The following is an 11,063-nucleotide window of genomic DNA, read 5'->3' on the forward strand; positions in this document are numbered from 1 at the left end:
CTGACTCATTTAATCAAAGGGCTGAAATGGTAAAATATGTTGCAGTGATGCATTTAGTTGCATGGGAGTGCATTGTTGTAAGCATGATTCTCTGATTTCCAAATTCCTTGCCCTATCACAGTCATGTGATGTCCAGTGCAGATAAGATCTGTGAACATACTGTACCCCCTATATCAGGATTAAGAAATGCTGCTGAAAGAGTTGAAATCCCCTGAAACGTGCTTCATTTAAAATCCAAAATCTAGATGACTGAACTTTCAAATTATACTATATACTGTACATCAAACATAGGTGTGTAATTATTATTTTGTGCTGTTTGTCAATTTATGACTACAATTTTGCTCTGGTTGCATTGTAAAACTAAAGCTTTACATTTGTTTTGTAACATGCAGTAATTCATTCGCTGACTAATTATACATTTTCAGAGGTGTGAACAAACCATTTCCTGAGCAATATAAGCAAAGTTAGTTTCTGAAGTGTAAAATACAGTGATCATTACCTTTTAGTGATTGTTGTTTGTGCAAAGGAATTCATTATAAATAACTGAAAATATTTTAACACAATAGCAAGTCATATGCAAATTATATTTGGAGGCATCTATGGTATCAACACTTACAATTATGTACTAGAAACCCAAAAACTGTAAAATAGTTTAGCTTGGTAGAGTTAAAATAAGTAATCAAATGACAAATGTGCAAGGAGATTTAAAATTGGAGGGACATGAAACAAAAATTGTACAGAGAGCATCTATGTATCGATAAAGTAAGAATTTCAGTGCGCAATAGTTCTACTTTTCATTTCATAGCAGGAGCTTGAAAATTATGTAGACTTGCATACATTACACTACATTAATGACAGCACTGGAAAAAGAAAGTGTGTCAGATATGGGTGTGTATGTGTGTTTATTTGCAGGTCACCATTTGCTGTCGATGCCATTGAGAAATAGCAGGAATTTCCACGTCAGTGGAGGAATATATAAGTGGGTGAGAGAGGTTCCCCCCACGGTCGTGCTCACAGTCAGAGAGGAGCAGTCTGTGTGTCTGTTACCATCACTCAGAGCAACATGATCCCCAGAGTTAAGGTAAGGTAACCGCCTTTATATTTTCATTTACTGCCACATTACATTACATTACAGGCATTTGGCAGACGCTCTTATCCAGAGCGACGTACAACAAAGTGTATAACCATAACCAGGAACAAGTATGACGAAACCCCTAGAGAGAAGTACCGGTCCAAGTGCAGGGAACAACCGCATAGTTCAACTTGGACCCTGATGGTTAAACTGATTAACACTAACAACGAGAACGGCAACAACGCAATCTATGGAAAATATACAAGTAGTCGTTAAGACAGTTAATGCACCTAAGTCACCTACGAAACAGCTGCCTAGTTACAACCCTAAGTTTAGTCATTTACAGGGGGGAAGGGAGGGATGGGGAGAGGTGCAGCCTGAAGAGGTGAGTCTTCAATTGGGTCAAAAGGAGAAATGTAATATTTTATTTTTAAATGTTTAAATAAAGTCAGTTAAGGAACCTTTTTAACCGTCTGAGTACTTACACATCTAGCTTGGAAGTTTTATTGTTTACTTTTGTTTGCCATATAAAATTCCTTCATCTCTCTTGAAAATAATTAGCTGATAGTGAGAGAAAGCATTTGTATTATTTGTGGTGTGATAGTGAGCTACTGGATTCATATTTTGTGTTGAATACAAGTTTGCGATGTTGACATACTGTAGGTCTTACCGTATTTTTTTCCCCCAGTATATTTAATATTTGAGTGTTAATATTTGATGCTCTAACATTGTGTATTTCTAGCCCTGTGAGACATTACATTGGATTTTCATTTAAGTGATATTTTCCACCAGAATATCTATGCTATTTCACAGACGGTTGTATATGTGGGGGATTGGGACAGTGACAGTTTTTGTTGTTTTAGCTCTGTTCTCCAGCAGATTTGAAATAAAGCATAAATATATGAAATTAGAGTATGGAATGTCAGCTTTAATTTGATGGCATTTACATCCATATCGGGTGGTCCACATAGGAATTAAAGACCGACAGAGCCAAAACAGCAAAATATGTGTCACTGTCCCAATTTTCTGTATGTGGAATATCAGTCTCTCTGGGAGGAACATATGGAGAGAAGCGAGGTCTGGATTTAGTGCAAATCTGCTGTGGTACATTAATTCAATAGAATGGAGAGTTTATCACTTGTACCAAGGCTCTGTTTCTGGGATTTCGCCTACACACTGACTGTGTTTGTGATAACAGCACTGTTGACATCAAAACTGATATCACCTACAGTACTATTTAAATGGCCATATATGGGACTGACTCCAGCACTTGTCTCTAATATGCACAACACTGAAGGGTATTGTTTTTGTTGGAGGTTCTAGTGTTTGGCAAAGTTTACTGTGAGGGCACTGAACTCTGTGGTAGGACATCTGAATCATACTGCAAAGTAGTATTTACGTGACGTGAAACAGCTGAAATGTTCTTCCGAGAAATTATGCCAGTAATGAGCACGCTGATAGCTGTAAAACAGACGGACATGTTGGTCACTAGTCGGCACCCTGCGCCGACCTGAGGAGGATGGGTTTCCCCCTTGAGCCTGGTTCCTTTTGAGTTTTCTTCCCATCTGCCACAGGGAGTTTTTCCTTGCCACTGTTGCCTTAGGCTTGCTCCTGTGGGGGTTTAGGCCAGGGTTGTCTGTAATGCGTATTGTGACAACTGCTGTAGAATGCGCTATACAAATAAAATTTGATGTGATTTGATTTGATTTGATTCTTGACACGCTGCTGCTGGTCAAAACATAATTTGCATTAAAACATGTTTGGGACTATTTAATACATTGTGTGTGCATATTTTTTTTCCCTCAAGTGATACTTGTGGCCAGTAAAGACAGGCATTGTAATCAAAATTGTAGCTTTGCATTTCAACAATATGAGGACTGTTTTTTTTTTAGCACTATGAGCGAAACATGTCTCATTGAGGTCATCACTGTCAAAGCCATGGGTTGCCACTCATCTGGTTTTGGTTTTAAAAACGACATACAGAGCTGGATATAAGTGATTATATGAGTGATAACAACATTTGCATGTGTGGTTTCTGATGTGTTTTCTCCACAGTTTGCCTTGGCCCTTGTCTCACTGACCGTTTTACTCTCCATCAATGTGGTTGGTGCCAACAGGATGTCTAAGATACCCATGAGAGGTGTGTGTTCGTATGTGTATCACTCATGTAAAGATGTGTTGCATTTCAAGTTGAAATCAGCAAAGATATTTACTGGCGAAAAGATACACACATACACAAAATATTTTTTGTGGTGTCATCGGGAGGTCATCCAGCTGAAGCACAATTTGCTACCTGGTGATCAGCTGTAGGCTGTAACTGGTTGGATTTTTTACATTTCATCATCCAGTGGTGATTTCATTTGTTTTATGCATGATTACCATTTCAAGCAGTTGGAGGTTGGTTTAGTGCAGTTCACATAAAGAAATACAGCAACAACAAAAAAAGCTGTCTCTGATCGGCTTATGAGTCCATACAGCCTTGTTCGCAATGCCATAACTGGGTGCAGATTGACAGGAAACCACAAGTGCAATATCAGCAGGCACTCTGGCCCTCCAGGACCGGAGTTTTGACACCCCTGTTCTGTGCAGTCCATAAACACTGAGAGGTGGCGTTGCTCTGTGCCAGATTATTTGCCGCTGGTGGAGCTGGTGTTGCCGGCTCCATGGCTGGTAACAGTGCACCGCTGGGCTCTTTCCACAGGGGGCTGCTACCGGCTGTCTGCGGAGGTTTCGGAGTTCCGCCTGCAGGACGAGGCCGTGGTCCTGCGATGCGATTCCCTGGAGAGCTTCCTCCGCAGGCAGGGCTTCTCCCAGAGCGAGGGCGCCATGAGCTTCCGCCGGGTCGACGACGCGGGCCGCGAGGAGCCCATCCCCGCCGAAGAGAGCGTCCGGGTGAAGGAGCAGCAGCGCCAGCGCCGCCTGTGGTTCCTGCCCGCCCAGGCCGCGGACTCTGGAACCTACTCCTGCGTCTTCAGGTGGGCCCGGTGCCTCGAAGTCTGACGAAGGCTCGGAAACGGTGCTCTTTTCATTGGACGTTAGGCTCGAAAACGATCTTTTCTGGTGTTAATAAATTCACATTACTCAGGAGCTTACTGCGTACAGTCTGTGGACTTTTTACTCAGACCATGTTTCTCTTCAGATCCTGTTTGAAGTTTTCGATGTGTACGTACGTTCTGTGCTTCACTGAGTCCCTCATGCACATCAATACTTATTGCCCGATAATCGCCATTTTACAGTGTGTAGTAGTGTATAGACAAGGAGTGTCATCCTCCAGTCCTGTCTGTAGGTTGCTAATAATATCCCGGATCTCTTTCGGGTAAAGTGAATTAAGTTAATTGCGGGAATGGTGTTTAAGATAATCAAGAGGGAAATATTTACACAAATATTTATAATATTTTTTTCAGCAAGAGAGGTGCTTATATTTACCAAGCAGCCACTGAATTCTATGGTAATATTACATGGCTCAGGAAACACCAGTTCGTTAATGAGCTGCTAGAAAGTATGTGAAATATGGAATTGGCCTCACTATGAGAGATAAAGCACTTCAAGTTCTCTAAAACATCCACTGTTCCTCTCTCACTTTCTGTCTCATAGCCTTTCAGTTTAGCTCAAGCCCCTGCAGGTATAAAAGTCATTTCTGTTTCCAACATTTAGCATTCGCTGTGCAGGTATGGAATGTAACCTACAGGTAGCTCTCTGGTAGCTCTACAGGTAGGCTAATGTAATAATGTAATGTAGCTCTCTCCTAGGCTTTTGATTAAATTTGAGCTGTAGTTCTATTCAGAAACTAAATCATGCACAGTATCTTGATGGTGGTCCACTCCATAGATGCTAGCTGGCAAGTTATTTCAATGATATGATCTTTTTTCAGACCTGATGATATGGTTCTTCCTATGCTGTGGCTGCTATGAATCCTAACTCATAGCCATGATGTGGATTAACTTAGTCATTCTTTTGTGAACTCCTGGGTACTGTTTTTTTTTTTTTGTGGGATTATGGTAAATGGGTATGCTTGTAGAAATATTTATTGTAATACGCAATATTGGTGAGTGCATGCATATGTATTTTCAATGGGGCCAAGCTTCCTGAGTCAATAGCCAATAGCCAATAGCCAGAATAGGCCCTGATGCCCTCCTCTCCTCCTCTCCTCCTCTTTAGAAATGCTTCCTACTGCTGTGCTTCGACCATTACTCTACGAGTGTACAAAACAAGGCAGCCTGGAAGCCTGGATGCGATATCCTACCCAAAATTCGCTCTCCCCGGCCAAAATATGAAGCTCAGCTGTCACCATATAAATGAATTCAACATCACCGGGAGGCTGAAATGGTACAAGGTAGCTATATTTGCTTTGATCAATTCAGAATACTGTGATGTATATGGTAGTATTTCCCGTGTAAAAAATAAATAAATAAATAGCAGACCCCATCTAGTAATTCTCCAGCTAAAGCAGGGGTGTAAAACTCCTGTCCTGGGGGGCTGCAGGTGTTTGTGGTTTCCTTTCATGCAGCTGCCAGCTAGGGCCTTGAGAACAAGTTGTGTGGACTGTCTAGCCAACCAAATATTTTCATGAATCCCTTGAGCCGAAGCTCATGGAAAACCAGCAGACCAGTGTATCCCCTCCAGGACTGGAGTTTGACACACCTGAGCTAAGGCACGACTCTGTGTGATTGTTTTGCAGGAGGCCACCCCTATTGCCTTCTCCATGAACAGGACACGCTATCGCAGAGAGACGAACACGTCGTTCACTATTCGAAACGTCGGCTCCACAGACGAGGGATTTTACACATGCCAGCTGCAAGTACTCTTCAACAATACGGAGTACACTGTCACCAGAGTCACCAAGCTGAGCGTGACAGGTATTTACCCATACTCTAGTACTGCTCCGTATGGTCTCTGAAGCCCAGGGATTCATATTGCAATTTTCAAAAACCCAAATAACAGTCCAATTTCTCTGTCCAGCTCCTGAACCCAGACCCACTTTACCAAGTGCCACACCCAGCCGCAGCCCAGTATGTGAGTAAATTTAGTTACGAGCAGATCCTTCCTGGCTGAGGAACGGTCTTTCTGTTCTGCATCGTGTCTTGCAGTGTAGGCCTCTAGGTAAAGCCGTCCATGTCTCATGTGAATTGCATCCTGTGTTCACCTTATGTTAGTAATGCTGATAATCCACCCATTTATTAAGTGAGCTGACATGAATGTGATTTTGACCACCTGTTGTGTATTTATTTTGCCAGTGGAGACTGTTCGACCTAAAATTGTTGATCCAGTGAACGGCACCTTCTTCCAAAGTACTTTGGGTGAGTTTACTATCATAGAAGCAAGTATTGCACTGCCGTTCTTTTCAGTGTTTCACTGCTGTTATGATATAGACTGATATTGATAGTTGATTAATGTAATGTATAAAAGCATTATATATAAAAACAATATACAGTGGTCAAATGACATATTGACAAAATTATTATTTAATATTTCATGATCTTGCTGTAAATAGTTATGAACATAATGCCATCTGTGTTCACTATGTATTCCATTGCAAGTGATTTCATCACTAATTCTCTCTCCTCTCTCTCTCTCTCTCTGTCTGTGTGTGCATGTGCGCTTCTTTGTTCCTTCATTCAGGATCAAGTCTTCTGATAATGTGCAAGGCGTCATCAGGGAACCAATCAGCAGACTCCACAGAGGTCACATGGTTCATAAATGGCCAGACTGTGCAGGAGTACTCTCTAAGTGGTCACGCTTTATTGGGAGATAAAAAGTAATGTCCCTTGTATTTTGTATATTTTAATTTTATTTGTGCATGTATCAGTGAGTTTTGACAGATTAGTATTCATTCAAAGATATTAGTGAAACTATTGCGTACAGATAAACCTTACACTAATTAATTCAAGTGTAATAATATGACATAATGGGTCAAACATTCCTTCTGAATTACCAGGGTCACTGTCGAGAAGGGGGTCAACTACGTCGAGCTGGGGCTTGTATTCCTGGAGTTATTTGAGGAAGACACCAGGGCAGAGATAAAGTGTGTTGCTCAAAACCACAGAGGAAGAGAAGAGGTGGTGGTTCATGTCAGACTGGAAGGTAGGCCCTATCTTCTGGTCCCCTGTCAGGATAGGATACCACTATTTTCATTCTTCTACTTCAGTAGATCAAATACCCAAAGGCACTGGGAATATTCACAAACCCCTCTGAACAATATTTGCGACCTTCAGCAGAAATTCAGGGGCAATGTTTGCTTATGAGTGTTTCACATTAATTCCATACATTGCATTTTGTGTTCATTTCTAGGTCAGTAATGACTCTTGAAATGCAATGTCTATGAATATTGGCATAATCCAGACATAATCTTTTCTGCATCATAATAATAATAATAATAATAATAATCATCATCATCATAATCATAATAATATTTTTTTATCAAAGCTGAATAGTGTTTATGTATATATCTATGGATTTCATTGTTTAATAGAAAATAAATCAATCAAATGTATGTTTAATGCTTTCTTCTCTTCTCCCCTCCTCCCTCTCTCACCCTGTCCCCTGTCAATCTCATTGCTCTCCCCATTTAAGACTCCACATTCACATGGTTCATAGTGGCTGCAGCTGGAACTGTTTGTTTCCTAACGGTGGTGTGTGTGATCCTCTACCAGCTCCTCAAATCCAAACGAAAGACAGATTATATACTGGCAAGGCAGAATAGCACCTTTTGAAGCCTAGTGCTGCCCTGCATGCTCTTGTTTATATTATAATTCTGTTAGATACAAACAAATGGAGACAAAAGTTTTAGTGTGCTACTCCAGTCATCTTTGGGGTTACACAAATGAAAAGTGTTGGCTGTCTCCATCTTTGAGGTAAGGCAATGGTGACACCTTGACTTTAACCCTTTAAGGTGTGAGGTCACAAATATGTGATTGGAATGTTCTTAACTGAAAATTCTAATGCAGATATAACAGTGACTACTGGTCATTGAAGGCAGTGGAGTTGACAGAGTTTTGAAAAAAAAAAAAAACATTCTGGAATAACCTACCCTTCAAAGGGTTAATCAAGGTAGTCAGTCACCCCTCAGTCCCTGTAACTTTCACTGCCTTTATAGAATGTTCCATCTCACTAAAAATCATGGACATTATGCACAGAGATGATTTCAGCTAGCTCTGATACTGTGAGGCTATCCCTGCTATTGCAGTATTATACATGATCTTTTGTCAATTAATTTGTCGATACCTACATTTATGACAATATGTGAACAGAGTAGTAATAAGTCTTAAATTTGCCTTGTGTTTGATTTGAACTATTGTATTTTTTTCATTTGAGTTCTTAAATGAGAAGTTTTTTGTAATTATTTCCTAGGAATTGGCATTACCTACAGTTTGGGCATTTATATACTGTATACTATATATCAGTGTCACTTCAGTTAAATGAATAGTCTCCTGTTTTATTTCTCTTTAAAGTAATTTATATTTTGTAAAATGTGAATATAATGAGTGAGACATTATTTTTGTAGCCATTCCTGTGTTGTTGATGTTTAAATTATCAGTACTGGTTTGACTTTGCTATTACTTTGCCCATTTGTTTTTCATATTCTGGTTTTGTCCAAGTGTTTAATTCAAGGCTTCTCAGACTTGGATCTGGAGATCTAAGAAGAAGCCCCCAATATTTTGTATTTTAATAAAATATAAAATTAATGCAGATCTAGTTGGGGTATCCTTTGTGGTTTTTTGATCAAAGCTCTTATGGAATAAGGATTTTGCACTAAAGTTCTTCACAGATAAAATACAGCCGTAATATAATGACATCATTAACTGGTTGTAGGCACTCATGTTAAAATAAGCACAGCACTGCAGTCTATAGTCATGGGTGTTGAACAGAGAGGGTAAGGGGTGGGTGGGTGGGGGAGGCACCCCAGGTTTAACTGCCATTAGTGTTGGGCTTACAGTATCTAACCATTCATGAACCATTAGAGGGTGCTAATTTGATGCTTCAACATTTCTAATGACACAGGTTATCATTAAATTATTATTTAATATAGTTATTTAATTATATTAAATAATATATTTAAATAATTTAATAATATAATTAAATGCATGCATGGCTCAAAGGGGTGAGCTGTCAACATGTACGTGCAGTTTTGTGAATTTGACCTTAGACAAAACCAAGAGCATAATTTTACTTTATGCCTTGAGCCCAATTATCAGGAAATCTTTGTTCTAAAGAAAAACATATTTTAATGTCATGTGTATGAAAGGTTTTCAAAACTTGGATGTGAAACCTGTGTTTTTAGTACTATAGCCTCCCAACCATATGAACGGAATCTGAAAGTGTTTGTCAGTCACAATAAATAGTAGCATGCAGGGGTGAATAAATACAGCCTGAATAGAGTCATTATAACCTGAGCTTGGTTTTACAGGAAAGTAATCTTGGCCAGCTCAATTACTTACAGTTATCAAATATCTGTGATAAATATTGGTGCCTGCAATGCTTGTGCGTAGAAATACAGCAGTCTGTGAAGCCATGCGTTTTATTTTATTATTTTTTTAAACTAATGCTGCCGTATTACAAAAAATGTACAGAAAATGAATATATGTGCTATATATTGTTTTTACAGTAGATGGCAGTACAACACAATGTGTACTCCGAGAAAATGGGCTGCTCATTATACTGTAAATATTCTTAAAGGAATCCTATTTTCATGAAATACATACAAATAAAGCCTTTAACACTTCAGCTCCATCTGCCATTCTGCGTCTGAGCTCAATCAGGCATTCTTCGGTCAGTACGCATGCACGCGCACGCGCACGCGCACGCACGCACACACACACAGTTTTGCGCCATCCATCAAATTTGTAAAATGTTCTCAGGACCCAATGCCAGCTGAGCTGATCCATATCTGAGATGTTGTACCGAATGATGAACTTGAACAGACAATGTCGCAGGAAAAGAGCAATGCCTTTTTTATCTGGGAAAACATAACAAACCTATACAATACATATAAAATACAGGACAATATTCAGCAGACAGAAAATATTTGCAAGTAAACTTCGCCTGATATTGTGAAAAACTTAATTACACTGATCATTGTCAATGCAATTAATAATTGAGATTAGCAGTGGGGTCAGTGACTCTTGGGTAAGGACACAGTGTTTGAGTAGACTGAGGATGGTTGTAACATTGGTACAGTTGCAACACCATAAATCTAGCCTATCACGAATGAGTTGTGGTCATTTGTAAAGGCGCACTTCCCCTTGTTTGTGATGACTCTGTGAAATACTGGTTTTTTTATGCCAAAAAACAAGAACTGATTTTGAGGTACGAAAGTAAAAATTCTCATCTGGACCATTTTTTGGTTAGCAGTCATAATATAGTTGGGAAAAAAATATTTCATTTCCACAACAGCAATAAGCATGTTCCCTAGTCAACTTTGATGCTTCAAATACATACTTGCTTCACACCCATATGCCAAAATAACTGGCTATGCAATGGCTTAATTCTGAAGTGTTCCAACCATCCCTCCTATCAAAGCAGATTGTTTTTCCAATTTATTTATTTCTCTGTATGCCTAGGCAATGGAAGAGAAAAACAGACAGAGGTGTCCCAGTAGACACTCTAAAGCACTCTTGTATGCACAAGGGCAGTCAGCTCATGCACACACATACACACACACACACTGGTGTTATGCTGGTTTGGAAAGAGATTTTTTGAAATGAAGTTTTAAGTTTAAAGACAAAAAGTATCATTTATTTTGTTTGGAAATTATACTTCAGAAAAGTGTGACATTATAAAAAAGACAATTTCACTGAGTGGGTTTTATTTAAGCAATTTTTCTGTTGCTGTTACATCCATCCCCACCAAGTATTACAACTCGCCCCAGTAGTGGGGTAGGTTGTGATAGTACAACTCTTCATATTGATACTGCTGTATCATTCTGTGATATAGCAGTATACGTCTAAATGACTAATATTAGTAGCAGACAAATATGGATAGCCTGGGAGCTATA

General features: G+C 39.5%; 1 protein-coding gene across 1 annotated transcript; it reads left to right on the top strand.

Moving 5' to 3' along the window:
- Positions 1-933: 933 nt before the first annotated feature.
- Positions 934-8,764, top strand: LOC118214314 (interleukin-1 receptor type 2). Its single transcript, XM_035394201.1, has 10 exons — positions 934-1,081; positions 3,128-3,212; positions 3,774-4,047; positions 5,231-5,405; positions 5,751-5,928; positions 6,032-6,085; positions 6,307-6,369; positions 6,692-6,827; positions 7,008-7,153; positions 7,643-8,764. Exons 1-10 carry the CDS (start codon positions 1,064-1,066, stop codon positions 7,780-7,782), a joined length of 1,269 nt encoding a protein of 422 aa, XP_035250092.1. The 5' UTR covers positions 934-1,063; the 3' UTR covers positions 7,783-8,764.
- The last annotated feature ends 2,299 nt before the right edge of the window (positions 8,765-11,063 follow it).

This window comes from Anguilla anguilla, chromosome 15, assembly GCF_013347855.1.
Source record: "Anguilla anguilla isolate fAngAng1 chromosome 15, fAngAng1.pri, whole genome shotgun sequence".
NCBI classification, from domain to species: Eukaryota; Metazoa; Chordata; class Actinopteri; order Anguilliformes; family Anguillidae; genus Anguilla; species Anguilla anguilla.

Coding starts and splice junctions, on each gene's coding strand:
- LOC118214314 (XM_035394201.1), top strand. Junction 5,929..6,031: donor CACCAAGCTGAGCGTGACAG/GTATTTACCCAT, acceptor TTCTCTGTCCAG/CTCCTGAACCCAGACCCACT. Junction 7,154..7,642: donor GGTTCATGTCAGACTGGAAG/GTAGGCCCTATC, acceptor TCCCCATTTAAG/ACTCCACATTCACATGGTTC.